Source organism: Falco rusticolus, chromosome 13 (assembly GCF_015220075.1).
Source record: "Falco rusticolus isolate bFalRus1 chromosome 13, bFalRus1.pri, whole genome shotgun sequence".
NCBI lineage: Eukaryota > Metazoa > Chordata > Aves > Falconiformes > Falconidae > Falco > Falco rusticolus.
Window position 1 is genome coordinate 5,658,425 of NC_051199.1, and position 20,329 is coordinate 5,678,753.

Consider the following 20,329-nt stretch of genomic DNA (forward strand, 5'->3'; position numbering starts at 1 on the left):
CTAAGACTAGTGTACACACCAGGAGAGATGTGCCGTTTCCAGCCCACACAGTCTAAGCCTGTCGGAGTGCTCTGGGAAAATGGGTGCAGTTTCAGTGGTAGGACGTCAAAGGCAACAGCAGATGTGATGGATGGACTTCTTCCAGCCTGCAACAAGAGTGGGAAAACAAAGACAACAAACATTAAACTTAGATGCCCTGCAGGACAAAATACAGTATTCATCACTGAGCACCTCTTTCCACCTCTGATGCCTGCTCATGTAAGTAGTACATTAGTAGACATGTGGATGATTATGGCTAGAGCGGTTAGAAAACAGTGAGAAGGCAGGGAAAACTGAAAGGAAATAAGAAAAGAAGAAACGGATAACCAAGTACTGGACTCATACTTCACATACTACCACATATACCTACATTTATAGAAAGTTTCGCTCCTTCTTATGAAGTGTATCTAGTGAGAGGGGGAAGCATATCACTCCAACAAGTCATCCCCTCAGCTACAGAGCCCTTTCCTACAACTTTATGACTAAATTCCTGTTCTGGAATTTTACACTTAAATAAAGCTTTTCCCTTCAGAGATTTATTGGTATCAGTCCCCAGCCATACAGGACATGGATAACACAACATTCTTTCCTTCAATTAAAGGTATAAATAAGATAACTCTCTCTTTTCTTTAAAAGACTTACATAACTTTACAAAACTTTGAAAGCTCTGTACCATTGCCAGATCTCATTGAATTAATAACTTCTGCTGGTTTAAGGGGGGAAACATACAGATACATACACACAACTCATGACCTCTAATGCCTCAATAAGTCAGGCTTAAAATAAACAAAAATACAAGATTATTTTTTTTAAGGAATCAAAATCATACAAACCACTGCCACAAAGATACTCCACCCATACACAGACCAACGCACTCTCTCACGCAGACATTCACTGAAAGATTTTTTAAAGAAGATTTATCAACAAAATCCAAAATGTAAACAAGCTTGTTCTCCTTTTCTATGTCAAACCCAGTATTTTCTGCCAATCTTGACACACTAACAAACTTTCAGTATTTTCTGTCTCCTCTCATCCACCCTGAAACAGATGGGGAAACAAGACCAGCATTCGCCTGCTACTTCACCAGGGAATCACAAGATATTGGGCATGATACCACAAGAATACAGATCATCTGACAATGAGCAATACAGATTGTAGTCAAAGTCACTGAAACTTGTAGTACTTAATGCATATATGCTTTTATTCCTTTTTTTCCTTCTCTCTTTTCTCCCCCGTACCGCCTAGAGCTGGCACACACAGAAAATACCAGTAACCACAAGTAACTGGGAGATCAGCTGGTCAGTAAGCATCGGTCCCATGGGTGTAGCCATTTTTCCTCTGTGTACTGTTACCGCCTGTTCCTTTTGCTGCTGTGACATTCAGTCACAACATATCCATCCTTCACTGAACCTGAAGTTTGGTATATTGGCATCTAGTACTTTATCTGGGATCTTTCCTTCCCTCTACCAGCCCACACTACGTCCCATCAGCATAGGGTCTGCTGACTAGCCTTAACACTGAAGCCTCTTCGTTAGAAGGTGGCGATTAGTCAAAACATCCTTCCAAAACTAAACAGAAAACTAAGCCCACTGAATAGCCGCACGATGCCCAAGCAGCACATAGTGCTGCTGCTCCGTGCCTGGTTTGCTTTATTCTTCTTGGACTTACTTTCCTAAAACAAAGAAAACACTGCCAATACTTTGGCACAAATCACCATCTCCTGAGGGACATGTGAACCCTCTTCAAATTAACCTGAGCAGCGTCTGGTTTTCTAGAAGAGTCACAGCAAAGCCCCAGTGGGAGCACATGCTCTTCCAATGACAATGAAATCAAGCAAAACAGACAATTTACTGGGCTACAGTTCTGAAAATGCCAAGGGTAAAGTCTAGGTTATTTACATGAAAGGTGATAGGAAGCATTATTGCTCTGTTTAAGACTAGGAAGCAGAATATTGCCTTAGGGTTGTTACAATAAAAATGGCAGGTTTCATTCTTATTAATCCCCAGGACATCAGAGCAAATTTCAGGTACAGGCATTGTTTGATTTCTATAGCATGGGAGCCAGGCCTGTACAACCCAAAGTCAGAAGAAGCATTTTCAGAGATGTTCGTAACACATGGGCAAGGTTTTCCCCAATCTACAAGGGAGCGGGGGGAAATGATGGACCAGGGTATATTAAAGACCCTCTCTACGTTTTCTGCTATAGGTTCAGGGGGGTATTTCTATGTTTTTACACACAGCAGTTCAGTCCCTGGGAGAGGCATTTACCCCTGTCGTGTGTCTGTGCCTTGTCAGGTGCATAATAGGGGGAGACTTGTCTCATTCAATCCCCTCTCCAAAGTGCATTTATTACCCTCTTGAAGTGTACCCAAGGTGCCCACAGTGCTCATAATCATGGTAGCACACAGCAAAACTTAATTTTATATTACTTCAGATGGGGTAAAATCAGATTTCCAGGAGTCATATTCAGGGCAACAAGCTAAAGATCTATTTTTCACTGTTTCTCATTTCTCTTTCAAAATAAAAGCGAGAACTTTTTCTGCATTATACTCACTCTGGGTATAGTCCCCTGATGGGCCTTTCAGGAATCTCTCCAATTTGGCAGTGCATAAACTGTGCTCTAAAAAATGCATGTAGAGGCCATGTCTGTGCTTCTATTGCTGCGCACTGGAGAGGCATCACAAGCTCAACAGTCAGGCTCGAAGGTTTTGTCAAAACAAGAAAGAGCATGATGGGGGCAGACAGGCGGTTCAGTGACATCACTAAAACAATTTTTGCAATAATTCCCATAACAGAGCCCATTGCCATTACAGCATTACATGTATCAGTGGTTTGGGGCATTGTCTCTGCTTCAGCTAGGGAATTTATACTGCATTAAAAGTAAGTAAGAGGACCCCAGGCTACACCACGAAACCCATCACCATGTGAAGGGCAAAGCCTATGGCCGTGCAAAAGAAAACAGATTCATGCACTGCCGTGTGATTTTCTTTTTTTCCACTTCTGGAGAGAGTGTGTGTTACCTTCAAAGGCTTGCCAGGACCAGTTAACATTAACGCTTTAAGGTACAAGATCAGACTCTGCTCAGCTTGCTACTGGCAGCATTTCATCATAAGGGACAGCTGGGTGAAGCTTTGAGTTTGACTCTAGGAATTTACACAGTCTGTTCCCATTTAAAGCAGATGGGTAACTTACTGGACCTAAGCAAAAAAAGACCAGTATATAGAATTGTTTAGGACTAGTATTTCAAGGGGTTATTTTTCAGTTTATAGGTAGTTTCCTGACTGTTTATCCATCTCCCTCTGAATCACAGAATAGTCAGTAAAGAAATTTTTCCCCATGTTCAGATGAAACTCCCTGTGTTGCAGTTTGTTTCCATTGCCTTTTGTCCTGTCACTGGGCACTACTGAAAAAAGCCTGGCTCTGTCCTCTTGACGATCACCCTTAAGATATTTATAGACTGATAAAGATCCCCTCTCAGTCTTCCTTTCTCCAGACTAAGCAGGCCCAGGTCTCTCAGCCTTTCTTCATAAGGGAGAAGCTCCAGTTCCCTCATCATCTCCATAGCCTCCCCTCCCCACCCCTACCCCAGACCGTCTCCAGTAGTTCCCTGTCTCTCTTGAACCAGGGGGGCCAGAATTGGACACAGCGCTCCAGATGTGGCCTCACCAGGGCACCCTTCAGAATAGCTTCTTATTACCACTATAGTCATTTGTGCACATTGATCTGAATGATAGAGCAGTATCAGAAATTAGCACTGGAGAAATGAAGAATTCCTCCCTTGTCTGATCTATTAAGTTATTTCCACAATATTGCAGCATTACATCACCTTATAAGCTGACCTGATCTTGACTTAATATGACTTGTCATAACTGAAGCCACACATCCCAAGGCAGCCATGTGTCAGAAAACATCAGACTTGCAATTTCAGATCTCCAAAGCCCCATACAGTTGCCTTGATCCAGTCACAAAAACACAATAGACAATGAACATCTTATAAAGCTTCTTTTGTGATAATTTACTTCCCCTTACAAAAAGGGATTTAGCATCCTTCTAAAACCGCCCTCAAACACTGCAGCTTGCGACAGCACTCCCACCACATTGGGAGTATGAATAAGCCAGCATTATTACAGGAATATAGCATTGCAAAGACAGAATAAAACACATCAGGAAAAAGAAACTACACTATGACTATTATAAATAAAAATTATAAGCCAAGAAATGCAGTTATATGGGCATACAGTAAATAGCCCTTGAATCCCAACAGTTCTTGTAATAAAACTTAGCATTGTGTTCTCTTGGCCAGCCCACAAAGCCAAAAAGCGTCAATAACTGACGTAACACGCTTAAATCAACAGAAACAGTAAAAAGAAAAATAACGAACTACTACATACTACTAAATATCTTCTACTCACCTCTACTACCCAAAGAATGAACCAGAAAAGTAACTCAGGCCCATGAGCCCCACAGGCAGATGATGTTAAGTGAGGGACCTCAACGGGCACAGGGGCAGCTGCAAACCATTACGCAGCTGATCACAATGTAGAGGTAAGTTTGCACCAGAAAATAAGGGTGGAAATGCTTAAAGGAGAAGCTGGATTTTTGGCGACATCAAAATGTGCAGTCAATCAGCAAGACAGACAGCATCCAAGCTGTGTGATCTGATGGCTCTAGGAGAAGCTATCGAGGTAACTGGTTGCTCCTCTTAGAAGCACTAATGGTCTCAGTGCTGGCTAACATACCCTGCAGCATGGGCTAGATTTCTATCACTATTTGTGCTTGTCAAGGAATTATAAGAAATATTTTTATGAAGTTTTACTGGCTTCTGTTTATCAATGAGCTTATGTAAGCCAGGGATTCGTTTTCCCTAGCTTGTTTCATGCCTATACAGCACTAAGCTCTCAGAACTCCAAACAAGGTAGAAAAGTAACACAATTTCTGTTTAGAATTTTTAAATCCTTTTAACATACACAGGCCTCAGGAGCATTTTCAGCACATAGGTAGTAGTGGGGCTGAGCCAGCAAAGCATCCTCACTGAACTGAGTCTCGGCAACGTATCACAGAATCACACCCAGCACTCATTCAGGCATCAGCTGGTGAAGTTTTGTTTTGAAGAGCCCTGACAAATATAAAATAGCACAGATTTTTTAGCCCTTTTTCTTGAGAAGGGGAGAACAGTGGGTGGGTTTTCAGAAAACCTGTTCCTGGAATTGGCCTGGCTCGGTGTCCCAGATGTCAGTTAGCTTTGACAGGAGGCTCTCCCAGGCAGAGAGGTGTGAGGCAGCAGCTTTACTCCCAGCAAGCCACAGCAGACAAGCTGAGCTGTGTCAGGTGAATGTTTCCCCTGGCCATCCAGAGAACTATTTGTGCACATAAGCTCAAGCACATGCTGAAGTGGTGACAGGACTGGGGACTCAGCTCCCCTCAAATGTTGTCATTTTGATGCAACAGCAACTAGAAACAGGCAACCAGGACAACAAAGGGAAGAAAATGCAAATAACAGATCAAAACAGAAAACCCTGAGGAAAGCTTTTATTTAAGTATCTGCTACTTGATTTCAAGCTTGCTCAGAAGCTTCCTCCATATTATCATCAGATGCTGCATAGAGTGTCCCTCTATCTCATGTCCTTTTTCCCCAGAAGTTCTTTTTTATGTATGAAGGCTAAATTTGGCTCTTGGATACAGATTCATGGCTCTCCCTGAAAGGAACCGACCTTAGTTCTGGATCCAAGAGTAACAGATGCCATCAGTGTGAGTCACAACAGCCACAAAGTTTGTCACAAGCAATCATTATGCTGATCTAAAAATCTCCCCTGGCAGAGAGAATACTAATAGCTAAATCTCCAATGGCAGTGCTCTCTCAGACATTTACAGCAGGAATTTGCCTCAGTGGGAAGTGTGGAGTTGGCCTCAGATACAAGGGAAGTCTAATTTAGAAGTCCCTTGGTAAAGTGATACAGCAATGCCACGGGGCACGGAATGAGATTTCATCAGTTTAATTTATATTGATTTAAGGCTACTTTGATTTGCTCCCTGCCCTCCCTATCTCCCAGCTCACAGAGCAATCAGATGCTCTTACATTCTGTTGTTTAACGCGGCACACGGCAAGAACTGCTCACTTAGAGTGACTAAACAAACCACCACCTTTAGAGATCATCACTTATGGACCAGTTCAGTGTTTCATTAGTCTCTGCAGACCACTGAGCTCGAAGAAAAGCAGGCAGAACTGGTACCAGACAAAGTGCAAGGACAGGAATATGATGGCAGTAGAAAGAAGCAGCCGGAGCAGAGAGGAAGACAGCGCCAGAGAATGAGCAGGACAGTGTATGGTTTCTTACGTTTAACTGGTCCTCTGGGAGGTGTCGCAATTGAATCCCTCTCTCTGGCTGTGTCTCCTTCTCTAGCTTCCTTTTTTGGCTCCTCTCCATCCAAACATCATCGAAGCTGAAGCACTTATAGAGGGGTTTAGGTCTCTTCCTCCTCCTCTCTGGAATCTCCTTGGCTTTTTCATCTGGAGCAAGGAAGGAAAGCCTCCAGGCTTTGCTCTCAAGGGTAGAGATAGGGCGTAGGGATGGTGGAACCTGAGGGGACCTCCTTTTGCGATGGGGAACCCATTTCTCATTTGGCCTCTTTTCAGGTGGCATTTGACATTGCTGTTTTGACTCCTGTTTTACAAACAGCAGGTGAAAACACAGGGTTTGTTGGCTGGAAATTTTGTTTTCTTCAAATCACTTTAAACAGAAGATGGCAAAGCTCAGTTACCTAGTCCTGGAACTATTCAGAAGAAAATACTTTCCCAAGTGTACTGGCTGGCTGAAACCAGCCTGTCCACTCACTCAGCCTTCTCCATAGGCTTTGGGATACTCCACCCAGAAACAGCAGCTCTGCTCTCCTTTGAGAGTGTAATATACACTCCCTCTGCACAGGACGATGCCCTTTTCACCCTCATTCTAGATGGCATATTACAATAACATTGCTACTGGGATTTAGGTCACTCTGTATAATACTATTACAAAGACAGACAGAGTCTCTTAAAATAGAATAATGACCAGTCTTGTCTGTCTGTGCTTTTCCAACTGTACTTCAGTTATACAATGTGAAAAGGCTTCCTAGATGCCTGCAGGTCTGATATATTAAGTCTTGTGCTTCCTGATGTGCTCTTTACGCTATCCATTTTGCTTGATGTTGGGCCGAGAGCAAGGAATTGCACAGCTTTGCACTTCACTCTCATTTGCTTTTAACGAGTGGGTGCACAAGATTACAGTTTTTATACTGGAACAACTTGAAATCAAGCAGGCCCTGAGCCATCTAACTACTACTCCAGGTAGCATCAGTGTCAGAATCATTAATACTTAAGGTGGGAGACAACACCACTGAGGAATGAATGATCTCAGGAGTCTCTTTTCACACAAGTGTGTCCTGACAATAGTATCTCTCCAGTTTCTCACAGTTCATTTGAAGATCCTAAACAACACCCCTTAAACCAATGCAGGCACTTCCCAGCTACTCTCAATTAACCAACAATTCCAGATCAATTCTTCTTCGCCACTGGTAAAAGATGCCACAGTCTAAAAACACTTCTTATCTGCCAGATGCGATAAAAAAGGGAAGCATATGCTGCTGGTACTCTGCGCCTAACGCCATCATATTGGAGAAGAGTGAGGAGGAGAACTTGCACAGATTCCAAACATGGGACATATTAGGACAGTTCTCTCTTGCCTGCTGGGCAACACAATTATGGTAAGTAAAATCACGCCACAAACAGATTAATTAAACATTTAATGAAGGCCCTGACATATAGGCAAACGGGAAATTGTTCTGCCTTGCTGTTCTCACAAAATTTTTGTCCTGGATGTAACCTGAAGAAAGTTAACCATTAGCAGGTAATGAGAAAGGGGCTGGTCTGTGCTCCATCAGGTTAAGAAGGGTTACTTACCAGCGTGGCAGCCAGAGCCATCAGAGGCAGGCTGGCCCAGTGCAGGTTGGCACAGCACTGTAACACAGATAAAGCTGAGAGCACTGGAAAAATACCTGGCTGGGGTCTTGGGGAATAGATACATATCCCCACAGCAGAGGCCACGCTGGGAAGTGAGCTCAAGGAACTTCACAAATATGCATTTGTTTTGCAGTAATTACTAATGTGGAACAGAAAAGGACTTTTATTTAAATATATCATTAAACTTAATTTTATGACCTTTTTAATTAGTAACATACATAAGGAAGACCATCCTTAGTGCTGAGATGGTAATTATGTCTGAAAGACTTAACATTGCAAATATATTTTGCCCAATGTCTCTGCTGTATTTTGAGAGATTCCTGAAAAAACAATTTCACTTACAAAATCCAAGGTGCAGTTCTACTTCATCTCACATTGTCATGAAAATGGAAATAAATAAAAGCCCTATCTGCTTGAATAGGTTAGGTGTTGTGTCCTGAAAGCTGGGACATTTACATTAATTTCTAGGCTCCAGCTGCATTTATCCAATTTCAGATATCATATTCTGCAGCCTCCAGAAGTATCAGGAAAATTAAACTGTTTTTATATGGCTTAAATACCATTTAAATTTTTCATGGTTTTCTTTAAATTATTTAATCTAGCAATCAATTTAAGTAATTACTTATTTTCTCCTAATGGTTGAGTTATAGGATGTGGCCTTGCCTATTCAAGGCTTTACATATGCCTCATCTCTCCTCTCTTTTCTAGATGCTCTTTTGAGTTATCATTTACAGGTCAATAATTTTATTCATCCTCTGAGAGGCTTCATCTGTTGACAGTGTGTTTAGTCTAAGTGTTTTGCACTTTCCTAGGCTGGTGTAACACTGCAGTCTCATTTGGAATGTGGTGTCCAGTATTAAGTTTGGAAGTTAAGTTGATGCCCATGAAAGCAAAAGATTTTCAAGTAACAGAAGGGATTAAAGCAAATTCTTTTCCCCTTCTGCCCACAGCAATTCCAGTACTAGTACCCTTACTTCTCAAACTGCCACCCACACGCTTCTTTAGATTCCAGACAGCATTAGCCAAAAACCCCAAACCAATCAACCAAAAAAATTCATTGGGAATGTGTGGGGAGAGGTTGAGGCAATTGAATTTATTCAAGCTGATAAGAGGGCACTAAAAGCAGTCTAAGAGCAGTCTGCAATAATTTCGTAATTGCATGAATGATGGATCCAAACCTCAGCAGTTCCAGACAGTGCCACAAGGCAATAGCCAGAAAGTGTAGCTTGGAAAGTTCTGGTTGGGCATTAGGAAAAAGATTTTCCTTGGGAACATGTTTCCCAGAAAGGCAGTGAAATCTCCAGCATCAGAGGTTTTCAAGACTTAGTTAGACAAGGTCATGGTTTTGTCTATCTGGTGTTGTCACCAGTACTGTCTGAAGAATGAGATGGGATTAGATGACCTCCCAAGGTCTGTTCCAACCAACCTTTTTTTGTTTCTATACAAAAAATAGGGAGTTTCTATTAAAAAATGGGGAGAAAGGGTAGGCTAAGACCGTTTTGGAGGGTATCTTAAAACTTTAATATAATTTGGGATGTGAGAGACAAAAGGTGGCAGCAGCAGCAGCTGGCAGTGGCAAAAGCTATGCAAAGGCTCATTTGAGTTGAACACAACCAGCTGCAGAACTGATCAAGTAGTTCCAGATTAATGAACTCTCCAAAAAATATCTGCTTAGGGTATGCAGAATGTCATACTCTCCTCTCAAGAGCCACTTCAGAAAACCTGCTCAACAAAATTATTTTGCCCATTTCTTCATGTCAAAACTCATCATCAGCAATACTGAAAAAGTGGCTTGATCAAGCCAGGTTCTGGGATCTCAGCTAACAGATCGTTCTCAGTCACTTTGGTGGTTTGTGCTTAGTCACGGAAAGAGTCCTAAACGGCCAGCCACCTAGAGCTTGGGAAGTCCTCTCTGGGATTAAAAACCTACCGACAGAGGATGTTTCTGCTTTTAAAGGCCTCAGCCAACCGAGAAATCCCTGTTGAAGACACAATCTTTTCTGTGACATCCAGCCTATCACAAGGAAATTAGTGCATAATGAGGAGCAGAATACAACACATCAAAAGGAGATCCTTAGTCCATGGGGGTTTTTCTGTTTGCTGTAGAACAGGCCAGAAAGGATTTATATTGGTAATCAAAGGGTGACTGCAAAAGATTCACAGTACTTTGAAAGACAGCTACTGATTGTCTAAATAAAAATATTTTACTTCTTAAAAAGTGACTGCTAGCAATGGGAATTGATTTCTTTTGCCTTTCACTTCCAGAAACTTATTTACTATAAACCAGTTACAAGGCTCAATACTGTCTTATCTTAAGAGGTGTAAGACCCAGCTAAAAACTGGAGCTGAGCACAGGGTGGCATGTGTAATCTGTCTGAGGCATATTATGCATTAGCACTGCTGTGATTACTCCATTTCTTTAGATTTTTGTGGTATATCCTCCCTGAAAGAGTGCATAAATTCATATAGTCTCGAACTGCAACTTATTTTAGACAGAAGTGGAATATTTATGCACCCATCTAACTAGTGTGCTCATTAAGAGTTTCACTGGAATTCCTAAACCATATTAGAACAAAAGACTGCAAACCAAAACACCACCCGATCATTTTCAGACGACAACTCACCTCATCCCGGAGCATGTCACTAATGGAAGAAGCTGTGTTTAAGCTGATCTGGGATTGACTGCTTATGCCACTGTCATCCCTCTGGTATTCGTTGTCCAATGAGTGTACAGAAAGTAAGAGACTGCCTCTGGGTTTCAGTGTCTTTGGTCTCTCAGGAGCCTCCAAATGGCTTTCAAATGCAGAGCTGTTCCCAAGAGAGATCATCGAAGTGGCACATATTCTTCCTGGATAACGGAAGCTCTTGTGTTGAGAAGTGGATCGTGGACTCTGCGGTTTAGGGCTCATGGGCCTACAAGGCATGTCTTTACCATCAGAATTTGAGAGCTGGGGACACGAGGGACTTGACTGACTAAATGGCGACTGCAAGTCAGTGGGACTAAATGGAGATTTCACCCAGTATTCCTCTAGAGAAGTATTTAAACTGTTGCTCAGAGCCTCCTGTTGTTCATCACAGTCTGAACTCTGTGAGTATCTGATGCCCAAATCATGGGACTGTATTCGTTTTCTCCACATACCTGCAGGTGAAGAGACATCAACAGGCTCCACAGTGTCAAAATAGCTGGTGTCTGTTGAGGAGCCATTAGCTGTTTCTGTCTTAAACAATGTGTGCCCATTGGAACTGTCCTGTTGCTCTACTGACATTGTCCTCATTACCTTGCCGCTCAACGCATTCGGACTCCCCTGTGTTGGCGATAAACTTGCTAAGACAGGCCTTTTTAGTCCATCGGCCTCCTTGCTTTTTAGAAAAGCTTTCCAAGCGCTCTGGCGAAGTTTGGCTTTCTCCTTTTCATTTTTCAGTGATACTCTTGAGCTTTGCTCGGTATTTTCCTTTTCTGGAGATTTTGATTCAAATAAACTTGAGAGGGATTTGTGTGCCAAGGCCAATCTTGTCCTGAACTTCTTACCCTCAGGGTTTTTGTTTCTTTTGTATTCATTTTCAGGGGATGATTTTCTAATCCCAGAGTATTCCACAGGTTCACTATCATTGTTTTCAGATGAACCTGAAACTTGTCGATCTGCATATTTGACAGCAGCCGGTGTGAGAGAAGTTGAATTTGTATCTGCATCTTCCATCAGTATCCGGCCAGAGCCAGAAGCCTTCCTCAAGCTCATTCTGTTGAATAATCCTGCAGGTCTCTCATAGAATAAATCATCATCATCAGAGTACTCAGAGGTGTAGCTTTCCTTCCTGTGGAAGCCTGAACCAGATGAACAACTTTTGAAAGACTGTAAACTTTCAGTGTCTTCATCATCCTTCCCAGCATCCAGTTCTTCCATCTTTGCCTTGCTGCCAAAGAAGCTGCTGCTTCCCTGATTTTCTGCTGTGGCAGGCTTAGTTTTCCTGAAAGATGTCATTTTTGAGAATACTAAAAACCTGGAAGCTTTCCCACTATTCCCATTCTTTGCTGGCTTTTGCACAGCTTTATAGAGACTGCTGTTACTTCCCAGGACGTGGAAAGAGTTCTCATCCATTTCCTCGCTGTTAGTGCTGCAGGTACTTATATTATCGAGGCCCAGCATGCAAGCGTTATGGGTCTCACTTTTCATAGAACAGTTGAAGGCATCAGACACATCACTCAGTGTACTATCTTTGCTAGGGCTAGCTGTGTCTTCTGCAGGAGAGCCCTCCGTTCCCTCTCTAGGAGAGGGTTCTTCACAGATACCTACTTGTTCCTTTGAACCATTACAGCCTTCGCTTTCTTGCCTGCCTACTGCTTGTTCAGAGATGACGCCGGGCCCTTGAAGGTCAACATCAGCACCATCACTCTGACTCAAATTGCTTACACTGCACATTGCTGGTGTTACTGCACTAGGTACATATAAGCCTCCCTCTCTGCCTTGATGTGCTTTGAATTCCTCTTCCTTAGACACCTGGTCATCTCTTGGTTCAGCCTCTGACTTTCTGAAATGTTCTGCCTCTAATTCAAAAACAGCCTTTGTTTTGCAGGGCTCTTTCCCAGAGATCTTAACACCACTTCTGCTGTGTGATTTTAAGAGCGCTTCTTCACATTGATCTGCCTGACTTTCTGCAGTAAGTGTATCATTGCCCAGTGGTACAGTAACACTCCCGAATGCCACTTTAGCACTTGTTAATGTAGAATTACTACAGGTGAACCCTAAGGATGAAACTGCATCTGTCTTCTCGCCTTTCTCTTGTGCAACTTCTGGTTTTTCTTCAGCTGTATCTGTACCAGGGAATACCTCTGCATTACCAGGAATAGGTGGGGTTGCCAGATCTTGTTCTTCACAGCTACAGCTTTCACTCACAACTGTCTCTGGCTCATCATGAACTTTGCTGACAGTATGAAGAGACATCAAGTCCTTGCTCTCCACATTTCTCAATGTTCCAGTTACCACTTCAGTAGGAAGGTTATCATTCAGTGTCTTGGACTGTAATCCCTTCTGCTCTACAGATACTATCATTAGGGCAGGCTTTAACTCTGGAAGAGTCATTAAATGCCTTCTCTGGCTTATAGAATCTGATCTGGGATTCATTTCAACAGCAGAGACACTGTCTTCATCCTTTCCTTTATAACTAGGATGCTCATTTGTTACTAGCTCAGAGGAACTTTTTAAGGCACCAGTTTTGCAACTTGTATTTTGCTGCATTGACTCTTTGAGGTCTGCCCCACTGCTACTGCCACCTGGTTGCAATGAGGTTTCCAGGACTTTCCAACTGAAGTCAAGGTTAGAAGAATCATCTACCCAACTTTCCCCTACCACAGTCTCCATACCCGATAGTTCAGATTCAAGGCCATTCTCCTTCAAACTTTCCTGCTGTACGTTACCAGTGGAAAAGTGGTTTAAAGAACAACCACAATCTCTGTTTTCCACAACAGTAGGAAAACCTACATGCCAGGCTGATAGGTTCTTAGTGTCACCAGTGTCAGATTCAACATCAGTATCGCAAGGGAATTTGTCTGCTTCCAGATCTCTTTCAGCTTCATACTGGTCACTTTTTATAAGTTCTTCAGCATTTACGATCACTGGCTCAGAGTCCAGGGTAGATGAAGTCTCCTTTTGTTTTGGATTACAATGCTCACAAGCATCAGTCCCTGTAAAAGATAAGCTATCTGCACGTCTATGTACTGCTTCTGGGCTAAGGTCACATGTCTCTGATTTAGAGTGCAAATAACAATCAACACATTGGGGAGAGGCTGCTGGTTGAGAAAGCTGACACTCATTTGAATCTGTGTCAGTATTAAGAAAAGATCTTTCAATGCCAAATTTGCCCTCTATTTTTATTGCCTTTTCAGGGCTTACAGGTACCCTTCCTAAGTTTTTCCAGGTGTATTCAAAATCTAGCCCTTTAAGATGTATTCTGGAACATGACCATCTAAATCTGTCTGTCAGATGAATACAGTTCCCCACGTATTCTCTCTTGCTTTGAGCACTGATATTTTCAGGTAGACTGTGCCATGTTTTACTTTCTGTAATCTCTGACCTTGTGAGTGGTGGCTGAGATTTTGATTTGAAGCAACTCTGGTAAAACAATGAATCTGATGTCAACATCGTCTCTGTACTTCCATGTTTTATCTTTTTACCTATAGTTTCCTCACTGTCAACCGAGTTCCTCCTGCTGCATTTTACACTGGACATAGAATCTAATTCACACTTATAGTTGGATGTCTCAGTGTAATTTTTACGGATAGGTCCATTTGTTTCAAAATGAAGATTAGGCAAACTACAGCTTGATGCTGCATCTGACTGGAAGGAAAATTGCTGTGCCTCAGGAAAAATCAAACAGCTTTCTGAGTTTGCTTTGAAACAAGCAATGCTTAATACTGCAGGATGTTCATTCTGCCTTGTAATATCATCTTCCGTAGGTACAGAGTTGGTATAGGACTGCACTTTACTGCTTTCACGCTCCACTTTATTTTGCAATCCTGTTACAAACTTTCTATTTGTCTGTGATGTTGTGCCCTCCTCACTGACTTGGTTCTCTGTGCTGGAAATATCACTAGTTAACGTTACCTCTTCATCACCCAGTTCTTCACCTTCTAACTTCGCAGATTGTATGCAAAATACAGTTTTGCTTGGTGCTGCTTTTATTTTGGAGGATACTTTTAACCGCACCTGCTGGGTGAAATCTGGTTGCCTTGAGCACTTAAGTTCATGGAGGGTTGTTTCTGCCTTTGCTTTAGGAAGACTAAAGCACAGATTATTTTTTTCAGTAAAAAGGCAGTTTGAATCCAGGCAAGTTTCCCCAGTTATGTCACTAGAAACAGATTCTGTGTCTGATGCACTCTCATAAGGCTCAGTTTTTACATCTGACAAAGATCCACTCTGATGTGACAGGGTCTCAAAATAATCTTCATCTGTTTCTTGGCTGGATCCGCGTATCTCCAGCTCTATTGTGCTCGGGGTAGAAGAGCTCAGATCGTCTTCAAACTCTCCTTCACTGATGTAGTTTTCAACTGGCTCTGGGGTCTATGAATAAACAGAAAAGAATGATTTAGCAATGATTTCCTACAGCAGCAAGGTAGCATGAATTATTAGAAAAGAGACCTAGAATCACAATTAACTTAATACACACTGAGCTCTTCGGAACTTATACTTATCTTTTACACATTGATGGACCTGAGGTCTTTCCATTTCTTACTTTTTGTCTCTTAATTTTTCTTAATTAATATTTTTTCATTTTAGTATGTAATTATGCAGAGGCAAAAATTTGACTTTTGGCCATATCTTTCATAGCCCAATACCAAGACACATTTCACATTCAAGTCAGTCAAATGGAAATCATCCCTTGCCCTTTATATCAGTAGATATAAAAACTCTAATGAATCCATCTTCAGATCTGAGGAGGAGGTTTATGTGATGAATCTGAGAAGTAATGTTACTATCCAGATTACAGAAATGTGACATAAATATATGCAGAACAGTTTTGCACTTGAATAAATGGACACTACCCATACCAAGGCCTGAACCAAAGGTGAATGAAGTCTTTGATCTCATTTTCTAGAAGGCTTATACCAGGAGTACTACATGTATCAGTTATCAGGGCACATCCAAATCAGTGGCTGAGAGCAGAAAGATCAAAACCACACTGTTAATATTAGGAAATGTCTTTCTTCTAGACAGCTACCCTGGCAGAGTCTCGGTCTTCTTTTCTTTAACTATCAAAACCAAGTCTGGATATTTCTTGAGTTTAAAGTAGAAAATCAAATCACAGCAAGATTTCCTGAGGTTTTAAAAATAGTACTTACCACCTGTCAGCCTCAGATACAGCTATTGTCAGAAGTTCTACAAATGTACCCAACAAAGACATTTAGCTGAGCCCAGCCTCCTTCCACTAATACCTAGAATGAGAAGCTATATCAATGGCAGCCTTTAACCCTAGTGTTGGATGCCTCTTTAACCAGGTTTTGATAACAGTCATCACAAGAATGATCAGCACGTTTCAAAATCTGAAAACTGAGATAATAAACAATGAAAGACATTTCTTAAGGAAAAAAACAAACAAACAAACCAAAACAAAACAAAAACCCCACAAGGTCCCTCAGCCCGAGTTGCGTGTCACCTTCCCCAGGGAGCTCTGTCACACAGGAAGCGTGAGCCCTTCTAAGGGGAGCCAAATCCCATCAAAGGACAGGTCACAGCACTGCTGATTCTAGGCTCCAAAACATAGGGGGTAAATCAGAAAAAGGAAGGCACTAGGGTTATTTCCAGAAAGGAGTCTCAATAAGAAAATTGGTATTTTCTCTTGACAGAAGAAGGAAAATACAAGTTGAATGGAGGAATGAGGGGGAGGATTCAGTGTTTCAAACCAAGTCCAAAAATCACTTTCTCACCATTAAACCTGACCAAATTGCACTATAATGGCAATATGAGTCACACAACCAGCAAAGCAACGTGTCCTTTACTGTGTGCAATCAGTGATACATGTAATTGAGGTCCTTTAATAATGTCAAATCCCGCTATCACCAGGACAGAAATGACCAGCATTAAAGCAGCACAGACTAGCATTTCACATAATGATCGAGCAGCATTAACTGTGAGCAGTTGGCTCACACAGCAGTGAGTACAGCAGCAGCTGTTCAGCAGTAACAGCGCTGCCTCTTCAACAGTGTTCTGAACACAAATTTACAGATGGCAATGAACTAAGATAAAAACTGTTCAGGCAAGTAGGAACAAAGTAATGAAGATGCCCAACTATCCCCAAGGATAGTTATGAATTAAATTACAAGGGCACAGATCCCTTACAGTCCATCTATCATTCCAAACATAGCTATGTCAGGATATTTGTACTGTGACCCCTCCCACATCCATTATTTGTTTTTAATGGGCATTATACAAAATTATGCAATTAAAGCAGAGGCCCCACAATTGCCTCCATACCTTGTGGGAAAGGAGGAAACAAAGTCCAGGTATGAAGGGCACCCATTAATATCACCCAGCATTCCTGGACCGGGCCCAGGACTGACCACGGGCCCTCGGTGCTGCTAAAGAGCCGGCGTCAGGGCCAGCCCGGCAGGGTGTACTCTGCCAGAGGGAGTCTGCCCGGGGATGGAGGTCCCCTGAGGAGGGAGAGGACATAGAAACTTAGTCTAGATGACTTTCCTGCCTTTAACTACAATATTTGGAACCACTATAAGCCATTCACATATTAGCAGCAGTGGCAGAGTTACACAGAAGGCTGCTTTTGCATTTTCATAGGTCATCTTCAGTGGTAAAGAGAGGAAGATAATTTCTCTTTCCCTCTTGGCTTGGATGAAACAAGAACTTATGACCTTCTAAAAGCATACATTGCTTATACTTCTGCCTGTTTTTTCACACTTCTGTAACATTACCTAGGCATCTCTGTGCAGGCTTCCATGCAAACACTTGTGGCTGGAAACTCCTATCCTCATTCAGATTTCCCGTCAAGGTGAGAGAGCTCATGCTTTGCAAAGCCTTTCAAAAACTACTCACGAGAGAGTTACATTCCCATGGATAGCTGCTTCCTCATGTTCTCATTACAGTTGAAACTAGCTTCCCATTACAAGCCAAATTTTCTCTTGACTTTGACAAGGACTAATTCAACCAATGTGACACTTCAGTGGCTGCATCATATCATAGCATAGATAGACTGCTATGTCTATCGAAGCCATATGTGGAAAAGATACAGACTCAGAATTAATGGTTTCAACTTACCTACTCTCTTCCGTACTTAAATAAAGGCAAAGCACAGCCAGAAATCCTTAAAGCAAATTGGATGCCAGTCAGAGGTTGGATTATACGTGACACAAAGAGTCACAGGCTTAGCTCTGGGAAATTTTGTGTGGCAAATGGATTCACATGCAAAGTTTTATACTCTGAAGGGAAAACATAAAATTCTTTGGGAGAGCCCTCCCACATGCCCAGAGTTGTGTTTTTCAGGGTTCATACAATACAGAAGCATAGAGCTTGCAAAAGGCTCTTTAATTAATGGTGATCCAACCACACCTCAAAAAAGCTACCATTGGGAAAGGACTTCAGACAGGAGGTGACAGTGTAGGGTACAGAGCAGTACCTGCAACCTACCCAGAGCCCCTCTGCACCCAGCTACTGGGGCTTGACAAACAACCCAGCAGAGACTCAGATTTGAAACTGTAAAGAGAACTTCATGTAAGACACCCACATAATGTCCCCAAGGCCTCAAATTATCTTCCTGATCAAATCCAGCTATACAAGCCCTTTCCTTAAACCGTGTTCATCATGAATAATGGAAAGAAGGGAGTTAGAAATCAAAAGAGGGCACACTGGCAAAGCCATCACTTTTTACTACTACCTTGTAAAAACAAACCTTGTTACACTTAATGAGTAAGAAGTAGATTGAAAGACATTAACTTCAGACAGAACTTCAGTATCTCATTTGGCAGAAAAACAATTTTTCTGATTGTCTGTCATCGCAGTGGATCTATAGGTGCTACAGATGTTTATAAAGAGCAAAACAGATGAATAAGAGCAGATGCAGCACTGAACCTTGATAAGGACTGCTGAGAAGTGATGCTGTTGTCAGCAGTGGTTCTGAATGTTCAGACTGACTTTGACCTGTGCACAAATGGCAGTTCAACAGGCACTCTGCAAGACACTGGAAATGAAACTCTCTGCAGGAAGTGAGGAGAGCGCTCTATAGCCACTCAATAATAACACTTTACCTGCAAAACATATTCAGTTTTTGGTGCAGGACACAAACATTTGCATCTTAACTGCACAAGAGGAAACAAAAATCACAGATGGACGAGAAAAGCAGAACTTCCCCAGAAGGTTCTTGCTGCAGTCAGTGCAGATATGTACAGGCATCCAAAAGTAACTTTGGCACTAAGTTCTTTAGCCATTTGGTGACACAGTTGTTTCCTTAATCACCTATATACAGCAATAGCACTATTTGCAGGGCACTCCATCCTTAAATCCTAACATTTTTATATACACAACATTCATATCTAAAGTCACTAGAACAAAATGTCTCCCTTTTCCACAAGAGATGGATGAGCTTTTTATTCTTCCCAAACAGTGCAGTTACTTTTTGCGGAAAAAGATCTTTAGGTCAGTCCTGTTGATTGTGAGAACATGCAATATACTAACAATTAGTGGCATGAGGAAAAAACATGCAGACATCCTCTTCGTTTCTTGCTCTACTTGTATTTAGTGTCTTCACTGGAAAGCCTCCAAATGGTTAAGCAATTCCAAAATCAGCAGGACTATGTGAGCAATTGCATAAGGCTCTGGCAGCTACCATCACTCAAGGTGGTAGTGCCAGGGAAGGCAAAGAGAAGGGATTGGAACCAATGGCAAAACAATGCACAGAATCAGTAAAATATCTAAACATCATAACAACACCATAACTGCCAAAAAATCAGCGTGTTTCCCCCTCCTGCCAGCTTGAGTGACCACGCTCTGTTTCTCTTCAGTGAGTGCTTCAACATTACCATTCAATAACCTGGCCCCAGAGGTAAATCTGGGCCTCCACCATGATGTTGTCTCGTGACATTTGGTAAGTGCAGGACTGCATCAGCAGAAAAATGCCATAAGCAGGGGGCCTGCTGCACTCCACACAGCTTCTCCGATTCCTTTCAACACACCAATTCCAACATGAAAACACTTTTATAGCCCAAAGCCAAAAACATTACCTCCCTCCTTTGACATTAACACTCCTACTACCACATACAGCTTAGCAGCAAAGTTGGCCAAGATAAAACGCGTTGGCCAAGGTGTAGCAGTTTCTAGGAACAGTGCGTAATCTGGGTGCCATCTAGAGGTTGCAGTGAGGTCCCTGGTCACACTCGGCTTGCATGGAGAATTACATGCTCCCTTTAATAAATACAAGCTGCATTCCAGTGTCTTATTGTGCTGCAGGTCAAGCGTCTCACCAACAAATTCCTCAGTACTGCTTTAACTCCAGCCAGATAAGGAGTGCCCAGCAGACGACGAGGTGAGGCAGTGAAGAGGCATAAAGATTCATTGTGTTTGAGTAGAAGATAAATATGCAAGATTTGTCATTTGTACAATACGATTGCACAAAACTGAAAAGTTCATGGTTCCCTGTATCTTGTATTTGTGGTTTATTTTTTCCGTTAAGCTTTACAAACTGCAGCTATCATCAGAAATATATTTTTATTAATGCAGCAATATCAGACACAACTATTATGAAAATATTTTTAGATTTATTCTCACAAGTACATTAAAACCTGACAGCTTATTTGTGCCAA

At 42.0% G+C, this 20,329-nt stretch overlaps 1 protein-coding gene across 3 annotated transcripts in view; it reads right to left on the reverse strand.

Moving 5' to 3' along the window:
• The window catches only part of ARHGEF4 (Rho guanine nucleotide exchange factor 4), a 229,055-nt gene that overhangs the window by 111,557 nt on the left and 97,169 nt on the right, over positions 1-20,329 (reverse strand). For 2 of the 3 annotated variants that reach the window (XM_037406133.1, XM_037406134.1), the window contains 3 exons: positions 10,656-15,086; positions 6,374-6,700; positions 20-146 (listed from right to left, as the gene is read on the reverse strand). In XM_037406133.1, coding sequence (XP_037262030.1) covers positions 20-146; positions 6,374-6,700; positions 10,656-15,086 — 4,885 coding nt within the window. The remainder of the gene's footprint in view (positions 1-19; positions 147-6,373; positions 6,701-10,655; positions 15,087-20,329) is intronic. The other variant, XM_037406135.1, reaches the window with a different exon arrangement.